Source organism: Amblyomma mixtum, chromosome 2 (genome assembly GCF_055824585.1).
Source record: "Amblyomma mixtum isolate Tamu chromosome 2, ASM5582458v1, whole genome shotgun sequence".
NCBI classification, from domain to species: domain Eukaryota; kingdom Metazoa; phylum Arthropoda; class Arachnida; order Ixodida; family Ixodidae; genus Amblyomma; species Amblyomma mixtum.
Window position 1 is genome coordinate 84,600,446 of NC_143013.1, and position 15,176 is coordinate 84,615,621.

Consider the following 15,176-nt stretch of genomic DNA (forward strand, 5'->3'; position numbering starts at 1 on the left):
AAGTCTCAATATTTATGTCTTAGGTTTTGCTAAGATTTCATAAAGTCGGCTGAGTATTGAGGCTTGTTAGACAACACACACACACGCACACACACACACACACCACGAAAAGGCTTTTGAATCTGCTCCTCGTTAATTTTCTCACTGGTTTGCTATTAAATTTGCGAGGTGTAATCGTAGGGAGTTTCACACATCAACACGTTCGAAGGTGTCCGAATGAATTAGGGTGTTCCGTAAAAAGTGGTTTGGTTTATGGGGTTTAACGTCCCAAAGCGACTAAGGCTATGAGAGACGCCGTAGTGGAGGGCTCCGGAAATTTCGACCACCTGGGGTTCTTTAACGTGCACTGACATCGCACAGTACACGGGCCTCTAGAATTTCTCCTCCAAAGAAAATCCAGCCGCCGCGGCCGGGATCGAACCCGCGTCTTTCGGGTCAGCAGCCGAGTGCCGTAACCACTGAGCCACCGCGGCTGGGGTGTTCCGTAAAAAGTGTCGGTTCAGAACATTACAAATGAGGTGGAACCTGGCTTGGAGAGACGCACTCCGCAATGTTTACTAAGGAGGTTAGCCTAGCCAAACGTCTTAAAAGTTACTCAGCATGACAACGATCAAAAAAATTACGAGGAACTTTAGCGGCTAAAGTTGTGAAAGGCGAAAGCCTGAGTGCTGCATTAGGCTACGCGATTGTTCACTTTACATTCTGTTGGTGCATAAATTAACTGCCAATTAATGACGCTTAACCTTTGCCTTTAGGAGTGGAACGCGACAGCGTGTTGTAGCGCTGCCAGGCAGTCCACGGAGCGCCACCACCCGTTCGGCGCGATGCGCTGCCCTTTGATTGCAACGCTTTTTGAGGAAAGGTTCTACGCCTTAGGCTAATTGGTTAATTAGGCTAAGGTAAATAGGCTAAGGTAGGCTAAGGTAAATTAGGCTAATTGGTTAAGTAAGTGCCACTAACTTGGAGCATCACTATACGATCCCTTTAAGTGGTTGCATTGGTTACTAGCCAAAGTACAATTGGCCCAGTTTGAAATCCGCGCACTGTGACGTCACGACCGTTTCGACCAACTGAAAAGCGTGACATTTCTGTCGACAACTTGTGCTTACAACTATGAGGCATTAAAGGCTTCCGCCTTAACACTCAATGATACACACGCACACGACATCATGCACGCGTACGCTCACACCTGTGTACACTCACGCGACGAAAACTAAATATAACTCGTTTGCGTGCGCACGTGAGGAATAGGCTACAAGTGCGCGTGTCTGGAAAGCAGTTTCGCACGACGTCCAAGCCCAAGCAGTAGCATCGGAAGCTCGTTTCTTCTGAAGACGATTGCCAGAACCTGAGGAGACACCGCCTGGATATAAATCACACGGAATACCTTCCCGGAAATTTCAAACACACGGCTTCTTTACGGAAGCGCACAGAAAAGAAAAAGCTTATTCAGAAAAGCGCACAATCCTCCACGGAATGCCGACGTATGTGAAACACTTCGATTCACTTGGACGATATAGGGGTGTTTTGGAATAGGAAAGCCCTATCGGTTAGGGGATAGGGAAATGGGGGGGTGCCAGTGCGCATGCACGTGGGTTATAGTTCTGCGCGTGCGCAGTGGCGCCCCTATAACCAATAGGGTATCCCTATTCTAAAGCTCGACTCCAAACTTCTGCCATTGCGTAGCAGCCGAAGACATTTAAGCTACTTCCCTCTCTCGCACAGTTTATCACAGCGGTGCTGCCATACCCTCTCCCTCTTTTGGAACCTAATCTCGATATGAGAGGATGCGGTTCCAATTTTTGTCGAAATAAAGCAATTGTGCCTACCTTCCAGTAGGGCACATTACTTAGATGATAGGGTTAATTGGAGAGACATGGAAGAGGCCTTTACACTGCAACAAAGGCGACAACATAGCTATAGAGTATGGAAGTCCTGCTAGATCAGACAATTAATCACTGTCATCATGGCATGCAAAAGATACTTGTAAGTTACAAGCTTTCATCAGGTAGCCAGCACAACTCTTAGACCTGAATGATGTAGCTTGAATAATTTCATATTGTTTTAGCATTTAGTGCGGCAGATTCATACTTACTCAATGCAGAGTCGGAGGGAGAAAAATGGACCGCTAGTGCTGCATTACAAAAATAGGAATTTATTTACTGTAAATATGCATACATACAAACCACCGGAACAAACTGTTTCAAATGTAAAAAAAAATATAAGATATTTATGTACAAGATCACACGGGCCCATACAAAAGTACAGCAGCCTGTTGCACTTAGATCACATATTAGTTAGACACAAGCACTGTGGCAGAAAGGCAAATTGCAAGTGCACTCAGGATGAGACATGAGAAAGCATAGATATTGCAAGCATTACAAGTCAGAACACTCACGCTTTTCTTTCTATATTTCCCTTTGTCCAATCTAGAGAGCATACACAATAGGAACATCGACACAGGCACCCCATTCGTCTCTAGTTCAGACACAAGATAAGTACAACAAGAGAAGCAGTGTCCACAGTCTGTCATTAAAGCTAGATCCATACTGTTCTTTTAAAAAAATGCTAAAACAGAAAATCCACGAAGGTTTTCCTTGTCAAAAAAAGGAAAACATCATTCACCTGCTCATTTAACGTGAATTTTAAAAGACAGCCAAATGAGTAGTCATTCTAGACACAAATACGTAACAGAGGCACGGGAAATCAATACTGCTAGTCACCGGGGCCAAAGATGGGTTCAGAAGACATAGCGCTCAGCAGCAGTATGATAGTAGCAATGCACCACAACTTAAAAGGAACCAGAGTACGAGTATACAGCTGTTGTATACAAAAGTATACAACAGCTGTATCTTACCGGTACTCACCTATAGGGCAGAAACGTGGCGGCTAACAAAGAGGGTTCGGCTTAAGTTAAGGACAACGCAGTGAGCTATGAAAAGAAAAATGACAGGCGTAACGTTATGAGATAGGAAGCGGGCAGAGTGGGTGAGGGAACAAACGCGGGTTCATGACATCCTAGTTGAAATCAAGTAGAAGAAATGGGCTTGGGCAAGGCATGTAATGCGAAGGCAAGACAACCACTGGTCCTTAAGTGTAATGGAGTGGATTATAAGAGAAGGCAAGTGTAGCAGGGGGCGGCAGAAAGTTAGGTGGGCGGATGAGATCAAGAAGTTCGCGGGGATATGGTGGCCACAACTGGCAAAGGACAGGGTTAATTGGAGAGACATGGGAGAGGCCTTTGCCCTGCAGTGGGCGTAGTCAGGCTGCTGCTGTTGAAGATAATGATGACGACTCAAGTTATGAGGGTAAAGACAATGGCATGAAAAGCTTCGGACATTAAAGTCGATACTGCCATCATTTTCAAAACAAGTGCTGCCGGTATGCACAAAACTTCAGGCTAAAAACAAACATTTTTCAGCATAGCATGTAAAAAGAAACGTAATGTTATACATCTCACATCACCATCTCAAGGGTGACTAATGCTCACAGTTTCACGAATCACATAAAGCACACAAACCACATCCAATTCAGAGTAAGAATGGCAACATCACATCCTTGTAAACATTAAATCACATAAAGATTCAGTTTTTGAAGATAAAATATGCAGGCTTATGCTGAAAAGTGTGTTAAATGAATTCAGCTTGGCACATGGCCAGTCTGTTTCTTATCAACTACACCAATCCTTACAAATTAACGCTGAAAAGTATCCCACTCCAAGGGAAATAACCAGTGAGATATAATGTAAACACAAATGGCATTAAAACTTATAGCCCCTAGTATTTTGTGACCTTTCAGCATAGGCGTTAGTCACGTTGTGCCTTGCTCCGAGACAAAGTAGAATGCTATATAAAGACATCAAGGCTAGGTTAGTGATTATATACATCATAAGTTCACATCCTGTGTACATGGCAGCATTATGACTCATCCTTTATGTTTATTCATTGTCATTGTAAATATTTGTTTTCACCGAGAAGATAAGAATGCATGTTGAAAACTAAAAACAGCATTTGAAATAACACTGTCAGGCTAAGGAAGCTCCTCGGGAGAGAAAAGCAAGCTCATAAATCTCAAGAACAATGCCTGTATGCACCGTAGTCAACGACAACCTCCGACAAAGCCATACGAATTTTCACAAGTACAAGAAATCAGGTGAAAAAAAAAACAATTATTTTGATAATTACTGAAAACGAGCCCTTACTTCAGCATATTAAACAGTAAACAGAAATGGGGTGTCAAAGCCACTTGGCTTTAAGCTGAACAGTAATTCATCTGAACACTGCACTGGTTGCACCACCTGAAATGCTGAATGAGCGCGTAAGAGATAACGGCTGCCTGCAAAATTTTCACCATTATTTCACTTTTCCAGGATGAAACAACAATGAAATGCCCATAAAATCAACTTTGACTTTTCGTTAAGTCTCAGTATTCACAGAACACATGAAGGCAGTGCATTTTAATAGAAATGTGCTATAAATGCATAATTTGGGTTCGGAGTTAGTTCTCAGAAGTAGTATTTATGCACCTCTAACTCTTATGTTTAGCTAACAGTTGTTTGCTATCTGTAGGCTAAACAAAAATAGTTTAGCCATCATGTTCAGCTAACAATGGTAAAGAGTTTTGCTCCTGTCATTTTTTTCACTCTTATCACATTAGTCACCACCAGAGGTCTGCACAACAATCAGGTTAAACAAGTGATTAGCGCAACTTATTACGTCTGCGTTCGATGAGGCTCGCATCTTTTCACATAAGTGTGTTCTTGCAGAAGCTTTCTGTAGAGTGCAATGTACCGGGCAACATTCCTCGTTTGCGGGATCAGGAAGTCGGAAGAGAAAGTGAGTTTGTCTTTCAGTGACGGCCGCAGCTGCGGTATCTGTAGGTTCCGCAGGAAAGCTATCACAAAGGAGTAGCAATTATGCTCCTTTTCGTCATACCTGGAAGAAGAAAAAAAGAGAAAAATCAAAAGTCAGGCACTGAGCTGATTAAAAAGAAATAGTGCCTGTCATGTCCTAGAGCAGGGGTTCTCAAACTTTTTTGCTTGGAGGAACCCCAAAAGCCTTCAATAAGTTCCAGGGAACCCCCTCCCCCCCCCCCCCTCCCACACCCGCTTTCACTTACCAGCAATGTTGTCGAGTGTATTTTTGCAAAAAGAGAGTTGCAAAAGTTAAATGTTTATTGCACAGATTAATACAAATACTAATGTGACGGGTGGTACTGCTTCCCTTTTGAGTTCAAGTCAAAGCGTGGCTCAGCAGCACTCAGAGCCAGTCTCATATCAGCTGCCAGGTCAGGGCCAGTGAGGGTTCTCGCGGAACACAAGAAGACAGCCCGCGGAACCCCTGTGTTCCGCGGAACCCAGTTTGAGAACCCCTGTCCTAGAGTAATGTGTGGTCCACAGTGTGTCCTACCGAAGTCTCATGACAAGCCCCTAATTCTTCGATGAACTCAACTCATGATGAACCTTGCAAGATTTGCTTGCTTAAAGCAGGCACACTAAGTCAAGCATTATTTAGCACCTCTTACAGCATCATCATCAGCAGCAGCAGCCAAGCTATGCCCTCTGCAGGACACAGATCTCTCCCCCTGATCTCCAATAAACTCTGTCCCAAACTAAGTGGAGCCACTAGGTTAACACAAACTACGTCTCATTTGCCCACCTGACTTTCTGGTGCCCACAGCTATGTTGCACATAAAGTGCATTAAAAAACAAGTGAACAAGCAGTAACCCCAACTGCTGAGTGAACCGCACTTGTTGGGGAGGTTCTAGTGCCGAGAAAGGCGACTCACCGTTTGCTGTCCCACACATCCTGGCTTTCTGTGACGGATAATGTGTAATCCCAGAATTCGTGCCATGCGGTTCCTTCATCCGTAATTACTGGCACAGCAATGCACTGTGACCAGGCAGGCTGCTTATCAACTTTCAGGCCTTCCTTGTCAAACTCATGTATCTGGCCTAAGGAAAAACAAAAAAAATTGTGTGGTTTCACGCCCTGAAGCGACGTAAGGGCTACAAGGGACGCCATAATGGAGGACTCAGGATTAATTTAGGCAACCTGAGGTTCTTTAACATGCACTGATACTGCAGAGCACACGGGCCCCTTTTGAGTTTCACCTCCACTAAAACATGGCTGCCGCAGCCAGGACTGAACCCGGATACTCTGGCTCAGTAGCCAAGCATCCTAACTGGAAGAGAGACTAGTGAATACAGCACTCAATGACTTTACTTTCTCACTAAATTTTCCATTACTCTTGGAGCCCGTCTCTTAGTTATCAAATGCATATCCTACGATATCCTGATATAAGTGAGAAGTGAAGGTCGTAAGTTCACCTCCAGTAGCTGCTAGGCTTATGTGCTACTTCTGACAGCCAATGTGCCTATAATGTAAAAAACCATAACGCCTGGTTTCGCACAACTCAAAAAACAGTAACCAGTATTCCTTTTTGTATCCCTGCATCTAGGAATTTCTGGCCTGTTTACTGTATGCACAAGGCATAGCTCTTAAACTAACACATTGTATTTAAATCTACAGTTCGTACCTTACCACCATAGTTAAGATGAGTTACTACCCCTCAAAACAACGTTGGTTTTAGGCCAGTTTCTGCAAGCTTGAACAAAGTCAAAAACAGCACAAGCAACAGCATGAGGAAAGTCACCCAAAAACATATGCAGGTCAGCAACAATAACACCTACATGTGCCAGTCAACAATTATATGTGAAAATGTAAGGCAGCAAAACATTATGACACCCAGCATTTAGCACCAAATAGCCACCTGACTCATATACTCATGCCTGTGAAGATGTGGCACACGTTAAAGGGACAGTGAGGAGAGCTCTATTAATATTTTTTTTTATAGCAAAATCCGATAGTTCGGCATGTCATTGCTTTGTTGCCACTCGGCCGGCAGCGAAAGATGCATTTATTTCTAAGAAATTTGGATTCGAAGTTGAAAAAGTTTTTCCCGCCGCTCTGATTCAAACTTGGAATTCTCCTATGACGACACAGGACTAAGTGACGTGAAACATGACGTGCACATGACGTAACGCAGACTCCGCGATTTCTGGCTGCCAGCACTGCGGCCTAGCAGCAGCCAAAAAGAAAGCTACAGCCGGCCGCACGTTGAAGGCATCTATCGGCTATTGCAGCCGTCACTACCGTTGCTTCGTTTATGTTTGCACCGGCGTTTTGCCAGCGTTACGATGGATCCCGCTTTCGAAGTAGTCAAAGAAGTTCTCGCAAATAGACACCTTCAGCATACCGTGTACCTTGTTACCGTTAGCGGAATACCGGGAGCCCGCCTACCGCCGGTCCGCCGGTCAGCAGGCGCTGATTGGTTCCGATGCTGCAGGCGCGCGCGTAGCTGCCGGGTATGTGGCGCCATCTGGCGATGTCAAGGAGATTTGCGCATGCATTGGTTGCGCCTCAGTGATTCGTGGCTTCTAGTATCCTAGTGTTGCTAGAACCATTGGTTCTAGCAACACTGTTTTGTCCTTTGACGTCACCACGCTTGTACTTGCGAGTTTGGCCTGTGACGGCGATACCTGTATTTTGGTTCTTGCTCTTTTCTACGTTACAAGAGCTTTGTTGTCAGTATGAGTGGCGTTTTTGTAATCAGGAGCTGGTATTCTGTCGATACAAGCCAACTTCAATTTCTCCTCAGTGTCCCTTTAAGAGACATTAAACCTAACAGGTGGCTGTCACCTTGTACATGTCACTGTCCCCCTGTCTGCACTATTTTCAACAGGTTTCACATTACCACTAGGTCTAACGCTTGCTGACATTTTTTTAAGTGACCGTTAAGTGAAACATGGAGAAGACAAGCAATAGACAACACTCTAACACCTGTCTTGCAAGAAAAGTAAACACAGCTCAAACAGCACCAAAACACACTGACTGGTCATTGATGTCACAGCCATATACAGAGTTGGCAAGGTCTTAAATAAACCATGCATTGAGCAGTTACCTTTGGAATCTGTCACTCCAGTGTGCAGGTCCAGGGAACTCGAATAGAGACTGCAGTAAAGGACAAGTTACCATTTAAAAATGAGCATTTTCATCACAACATAAGGCAAATAAAAAATTACTCTGCTTGACAATAACATGAACTGAAAGCCCATCCAGTACTAGTGGCATAAAGGGAAAGAGAGAATGAATCACCCCAACGCTGATGTCATGCAGTGCGGTTTTGCAACTTCATCCAAATAAAATAGTGGGGCTAGTCAACTACTGATTAGGAAATTCAATCCAGGGCAAAGAAACAAGGACAATCACGAAATAGAGGAATGACAGGACAAGTGTTGACTGCTGACTGCTTTATTAGAACAAGCAAGCCATATATTTAAACATACCAGAAGCATCAGATGACCACATTATGACAAACACATAGCCTTCAATTGCTCCCGTTATGTGCAACATTTATCCAGAGGCAATGGAGATGGAGTCTTTCGAGAAATAAATGTGCTAAGGGTGTTTCGGTATGTGGATGACTTTCTCGATATTGTTGAGAGCTTACAGAACATTTAAACAGAAGGCACAATTCCTGCAACTGTGAACCTTTAAGGTTTCAAGTATGCCGGCCAGCCTTTCATGTGGGAAGTACCACAAGACAGTAATATTTGGCTCTTAGATTAGCACATTTCTTTTTTTGAATGCCACATTTCACACACAACAAAGGCTTCCCTCCTATAGCATCCAACAGCCTTAAAGTGGTGTAACAAAAGGCTGTGAACACTATGTGAGAAACCTATGAGGAACAAGTGGGGCGATTGAAGAAACCCAAAAGGCGCCCTATGCTGTGCGATGTCAGTGCACATTAAAGATCCCAGGTGCTCGAAATAGCACCTCTTTCTTCCTTTTTTCTTTCACTGCCTCCTTTATCCCTTCCCCCACGGCGCGGTTCAGGTGTCCACCGAGATATGTGAGAGTATCTGCGTCATTTCATTTCCTCAAAAACAAATTTTTTTCAAGAAATTGGGCCATCCAGCAAATGTGAGCTCCAGTGCTTCTGAGCATATCCTGTACAAAGTCAAGGCAGAAAAGAAACAGCACAACCGCAGAGCAAAACAGCAATCTGTGCATGTGACTCCCTACCACCACAAACTTTCACATAATTTAAAAAAGGTTGTTAGAGCAATACAGTGTGAATGCAATCTCTTTTGCTCTGTGTAGACTATCAAAAGTCTGCTCACTGATGTCCAAGAAAATGCTGCGTAAGACGGCACACAAAGACATGCCATGCCGTTCACGAGGTGTGAAATCTGTGTTTAGGAAATTCCACTGTCATGTGACGGTAACAATACTGGCCAAACTGGATGACGCTTTAATGACAGGTCGAGACTACAGCTAGTGTGTAAGTAATAACGCAGGTGGCCTTGCAGACTATTGTGAGAGATGTGAATTTGAATTTGAGCCGCAACTTCTCAAATCAAAGATAAAATCATGCACAAAAGATAGGCGCCAAAGAGAAATTATTGAAGCCGCTTATATCTAAGCCAGTGACCGGTCTGAAAACAGCATTATTTCATTATTTGGTAAGTAAACTGCTTTTAATGAAGTTCTTAGTAATTGATTCCCTTTCTGCTTCGTTTCCAACTTTTTTTTCACTCCACCTCTTTCATTTTAAAGACTGGCCACTTTTCTGCTGTTACTGGCTTGTCGCTGCTTGCTACCGTTTCTTTTCCGTTTTTAGTGTTTTATCGGAAGTTTCCTTTTTGCGCCCTGACGCGCAGCTTCTGCTACGACACGTCCAATCCATTTTTTTTTTTTTTTCGAATTCATCCATAACTTGGCGATGCACCCTAGGCTCCTTAAGCGAATGTTGGAACAAGTTTGTCCGCATATCTGTCACCTGGTTCCCATGACTGCAGAAGCTTTTGTTTTGCTGCAGGGGCATGGTTTCTCATGATATGGTCATGCGATGCTTCTGCCCCGCATACATATCACTTGTTTGTTTCATAAAAACCGTCGGCAGTCAGCACTGGTCCCGTCGTTTTTGTTTCCTCATCATTTTTTCGCGCCACCATAAATTTTCATTACCGCAATTTCAGCTGAAGAGCGGGCAGAATGACCCTTTAACATTGCAAAGCTCTAGCGCATTTCACTGCGACCGCCTAGTTCGTGAAAGTTGGGCTCCCCACGTCACCCTGCATTCCGACGTTCTCTACGCAGTGATCGAGAGCGCGCTGAAGGCATAAACTAGGACACGACACTTACTGTAGAAAGTCGCCCTTCGATGGCTTGATCACGACGCAGCACGGAGACTTCTGCGAGTTCTTGAATGGATAAGGTATCCTGAACGGAGGCACTCGGAGCTCGGCGTCTTCAAGTTCGAGGCCACATATTGGACAGCTCTTGGGCAGCCGAAGACACAGAACGTTTGCGCGCTTCTCGCAGTGTTGGAAACACAAGATCGCCAGATCCTGGTCCCCCATGGTTTCACCTTCGCGCAGCGCGTCCGTGGCACTGCAATCCGTCACGATGTCACCTCCATGCGACGCCTCAAGTGGGTTAAGAGCACAGCAGTCGGCTGCTGGGCCAAGTTCTGGGTCGCAGGCAAATACGCGTCAGCTCACTTTCCGCCATCGGAAAACTGGCACAGGAAGATGCGGTAACGGGAGCCAGTTTATCCTGTTGCAAGGTTGCAACCGTAATCAGCGCCGCCGCGCCGACCAAGCAAGTTGTTGAAGTTGGCCGTCGCATACGGTGCTGCCATCTGAGGCCAACTAACGGTAGCGCGGTGAAACACTACACGCCGAATTGAGCCCAACAAACTTCCTGCTGTCGCTCTACTTATAAACATTGTTTTAACTTTTCAAATACCTGTTTTCAGTGAAACATTTGATAATTTTTTTGAACATATTTGTTTAAAAAAGCAGCACCAAAATTACACGCGCCAGCGCGGGATGTTCAAATAAGTAGGAAATGCAGGAGTACCGCTATAGTACCGCGAGCGCGACCCGTTTCTAGCCAGCGCTGCCCTTTTGACTGTCGCACACGTTAAGCTTGCCCGCCTTGCTATCAGACCGGTGTGTCAACTATCCCATTTAAGCCTAACCGCAAAGCGGCTCCGATGCAACTAAAGATTTTCTACTATCTGGGACTCCCTTTGCCAACACTGGGGGCGAAACCGTTTGTGACTTCCTATATCTTCGACAGGCACGTAGCGAAAAGCAGGGAGTCGTTGATGACTACCCTAAATGATAAAGTGTTTTCTAAATACCTAGGTGTTCAAGTATCTTCCGTTGAGAGACTTCCTAGGATGGGCCGTAAGCATGCAGGCAAACAAGCACCGGCCTACCATTATGAGGTTGATAGACCACTGAGAAAAAACGAACGTGCTGCGTAACTGCCACAAGCTCAAGGGGCAAATTATTTCAGTTTCAGAAGATTTTTTCAGCAGTGACTGGGCAGGTTAGGAAAAACCGTTGGGACAGCACGGCTGAAGAAAGGAAAGCAGGTATATAAGTAAGGCTTCAGTTCGACAAAACTATGGTTGAGAAACGAATATATCAGTGGGACAGCGCTCAGATGGCAAAAGTTTCAGTCAGTCCACGTCCTGAAAGCCCTAAACAGCATTGACTTAATAACTGTGTTAAAGAAAAATCTGAACTTCGGTGTCTAAATATTGACGCCCGGAGCATACTAAATAAAACATCGAATTAGAATGCATTGTAACCGCACACAAACCCCATATTATAGCAATAACTGAAACCTGGTTACATAGTGGCGTCACCGACTCGGAAATAACACCCACTGGGTACAAAATTTACAGACACGGCAGAGACTCCCGTGGCGGTGGCGTTGCTATTCTTCTCAAAGAAATGTTGAAGGCTACTAGGCTTGAATGTATGCAATTTAATTTCAGAGGATTCTATCGTCCACCAAACTGCGACAGCGCCTTCTTCGAAAACCTTAATGAGTTCTTGTGCGCCTGCAGGACAAAACGCTGTGCTGTGCTCCTTACGGGAGACTTTAATGTTCCGTCTGTCAATTGGAATGATTTTCCTGGGCCCCTTTCAAGTGTTTCTGAGCATTTCGTTGATACAGTAGTTCTCCACAACCTTACTCAGCTTGTCAAAGAACCTACCCGTGTTCACAATAACACACTGTCAATTCTGAACCTTTTTCTTGCAACTACCGCTGTTATTCGCAGAAACCCACAAGTTCAGGTGTTCGAAGGCATATCAGACCACAAAACTGTCTACCTAACTTTGGAAGTAAACTTCGATCTTCAGATTGAAAAACAAAAAAGAACCGTCCCTATTTTCTCGTGTGCCAATGATATTGATGTACTTGATGCACTGGAGAGCTCGTTTTCTGCATTTCAAGTTGGTCAAACGTTTAGGGGAATCCCCCAAGGTGGAGTCGATTTGTAATAAGGAAGTAATTACTCATTGAAGCAGCTTTCCCCGAGCGCAGCCGTATGACTGCGCTCGGGTGGACGTCAATGAGTAATTACTCCGTTATTACATTTCAAGTTATGTGTGAATGAAATGAACATTCAATTGATGACCTGTGGTGCTCCTTCAAATGCCTTATCTTAGAATGCGTGCAAAAGTTTGTTCCGGTGAAGCGAAAAGTGCTGCGGAAACGCAATCCCTGGGTACCAAAAGACATTATTCGGTTAGAAAGTAAGCTAAAAAGCAAGAAAACAACACAAGAAACGCCCCACTATTTCCACGTGTAAAGGTTGCTTGGCTTCCGTGTATTATTAGCTGAAGAAACATAAAACGCAAAAGAACATTTGCAGAGAACAACGCTAAAAAACTTCCTGATCTCTTCCCCGGAGAAGTTCTGGCAGCACTTATCGCCGAAAGCAAAAGTTGCACCTTAACTCTGTATCGGTGATACTTTTATCGCTGACAATGAAAATATCGCAGATGCGCTCAACCAGTACTTCTGCTCGGAGTTTACGCATGATGACGGTATCAGCCCACACTTCCCAGTCTATGAACACATTCTGCCAATTGGTGATGTCACGATTACTCAGGAAGGGGTGTTCGCGCTTTTACTCAATCTAGACGCCAAAAAGTCACCCGGAGCTGATGGAATTCCGAACGCAATTCTTTTCCGGTACGCCGAGGGGTGTTCAAGATATCTAACTTCAATATTCAAGAAGTCATTGTCAAGCGCAGAACTCCAAACCGAATGGAAATACGCCAACATCGTTCCCATACCCAAAACAGAAAATCCGTCCCTCCTGACGTCATACAGGCCAATTTCTTTACTTTGCACATGTGCTAAATTGCTCGAACACATAATATTCGAACACATATCCGCCCTTCTGAATCAAACTTAACTGATACCAGACAACATGGGTTTAGGGGAGGGTTTTCCACCGTAACTCAGCTCATAGAAACAGTTGATAATTTAGCAGCAGCTTTAGTTAAGCAAAGCCAAGTTGACATAATATTCCTCGATTTCGAAAGAAGCATTTGACCGCGTCTCTCACTCCAAACTGCTGCTGAAACTAAGACCCATACTAAAGAACAACACCTTAATTAACTGGATTCAAGAAGGTCCTTACGGAAGCAATGTGTTCAAGTCAGTGATGCAGCTTCTTCTTCCGCAAACGTACACTCAGGCATTCCACAAGGCTCAGTTTTAGGTACGCTATTCTTTCTGATTTTCGCGGTGGCTCAGTGGTTATGGTGCTCGGCTTCTGACCCGAAAGACGCGGGTTCGATCCCGGCCGCGGCGGTTGAATTTCTTTGGACGAGAAATTCTATAGGCCCGTGTACTGTGCGATGTCAGTGCACGTTAAAGAACCCCAGGTGGTCGAAATTTCCAGAGCCCTCCACTACGGCGTCTCTCATAGCCTTAGTCGCTTTGGGACGTTAAACCCCATAAACCAAACCAAACCATCTTTCTGATTTTCATAAATGATACCGTCAGTGACATACGCGTCAAGAACAGCCTTTACGCAGACGACTGCGTCCGGTATCATGACATACGTAATGAGAACGACCAGGCACTTTTAAACACCTCCCTATCTAAAATACAAACTTGGTGCTCGAAATGGCAGATGACTATTAATCTTAAAAAGACCGTTGCGATGACCGTTACACGCAAAAAAAAAACCTTTAACATTTGCATATAATATTAACAACCAGTGCTTATCCCTTCGTTTCCAGCTACAAATACTTGGAAGTAATAATTTCATGAGATCTTAGGTGGAATGAAAATGTAACACACACCTACAAGAAAGCAATGAAGAATCTCCGCTTTTTAAGGAGTACGTTAGGGAACGCTTCACCTGAAATTAAAAGTTTGGCCTACAAAACATTTATCCGACCCGTCCTCGGGTATGCCGCGATTCTCTGGGATCCACATACGCAATATAGTATTACAAAACTTGAAAAAGTTCAAAGAAGACCAGCTCGGTTCATCTTTAACTCATACAGCTGGCGCACGTCCCCATCATTACTTCTAGAAGCTGCAGAACTCGAAAGTCTCCCATCGAGACGTGAAATTTTTCTATTTACTCTATAATAACCAATTGAGAATAGACAAAAGTTTATACATTCGGCCAGCTAACCGCCGCTCTGCGCGCTCGTATCACGCCAAAAAAGTCCTAGATTTTTCGTGCAGGACTAACGCATTTAAAAGTTCCTTTTTTTCTGGCCACTATTTGCTATTGGAATGCGTTATCCGCCGACACGGTTGACTGCACAACGGTTTCGTCATTCCTCTGCGTACTTGCGCATGAATCCTAAATGGCATGTGCCTCACCCCATCAAAATGACATTCATGTTGTAAATAGTATCTGTGTTTTTGTTCTGATTTATCATCCAACGTCCTGTATCTTGTTTTCTGATTTTGCTGTTTTCGTTGCGAAAACAACACTGCGCGAGTCGCCGAGCCATTTCGCGGAGCTGACGCAAGGCCGTACTGCGCATGCGCGAGGACGGCGCACAGCCGCCGCCGCGCTCGCCAGTTGCGCATGCGCAGTAGCGGCGCATAGCTAGCGTGCCGGGGCCGCCGGCGCTGCCACGCGCTCTCTTTCGCCTCTCTCTCTCTCCTCGTTGCTTTCGCAATCCTCCAGGTTTAACCAGAGCTAAACCACTGCCAATTTTTGAGTCTGTTCATCTGTATTGTCCACATCGACGCGGAAAAAAAAAGGGGGGGGGGGATCAAAGCATCGTGCGTGCCTAGTGTAACATCCGTCACAGACATTCA

At 44.7% G+C, this 15,176-nt stretch overlaps 1 protein-coding gene across 1 annotated transcript; it reads right to left on the reverse strand.

The window, feature by feature from the left end:
* Positions 1-2,132: 2,132 nt before the first annotated feature.
* LOC149359971 (MKRN2 opposite strand protein) lies at positions 2,133-10,678 on the reverse strand. The gene is made up of 4 exons (XM_089572077.1): positions 10,212-10,678; positions 7,963-8,012; positions 5,788-5,953; positions 2,133-4,934 (listed from the first exon to the last, which is right to left on the reverse strand). Exons 1-4 carry the CDS (start codon positions 10,427-10,429, stop codon positions 4,712-4,714), a joined length of 657 nt encoding a protein of 218 aa, XP_089428203.1. The 5' UTR covers positions 10,430-10,678; the 3' UTR covers positions 2,133-4,711.
* Between the last annotated feature and the right edge of the window lie 4,498 nt (positions 10,679-15,176).

Bases quoted from the DNA above. Each gene is read 5' to 3' on its own strand.
- LOC149359971 (XM_089572077.1), bottom strand. From the start codon at position 10,429: ATGGGGGACCAGGATCTGGCGATCTTGTGTTTCCAACACTGCGAGAAG. The intron at 8,013-10,211 runs GTAAGTGTCGTG...CCTTTACTGCAG, and splicing joins TCGAAGGGCGACTTTCTACA to TCTCTATTCGAGTTCCCTGG. The intron at 4,935-5,787 runs GTGAGTCGCCTT...TTCTTCTTCCAG, and splicing joins GATGTGTGGGACAGCAAACG to GTATGACGAAAAGGAGCATA.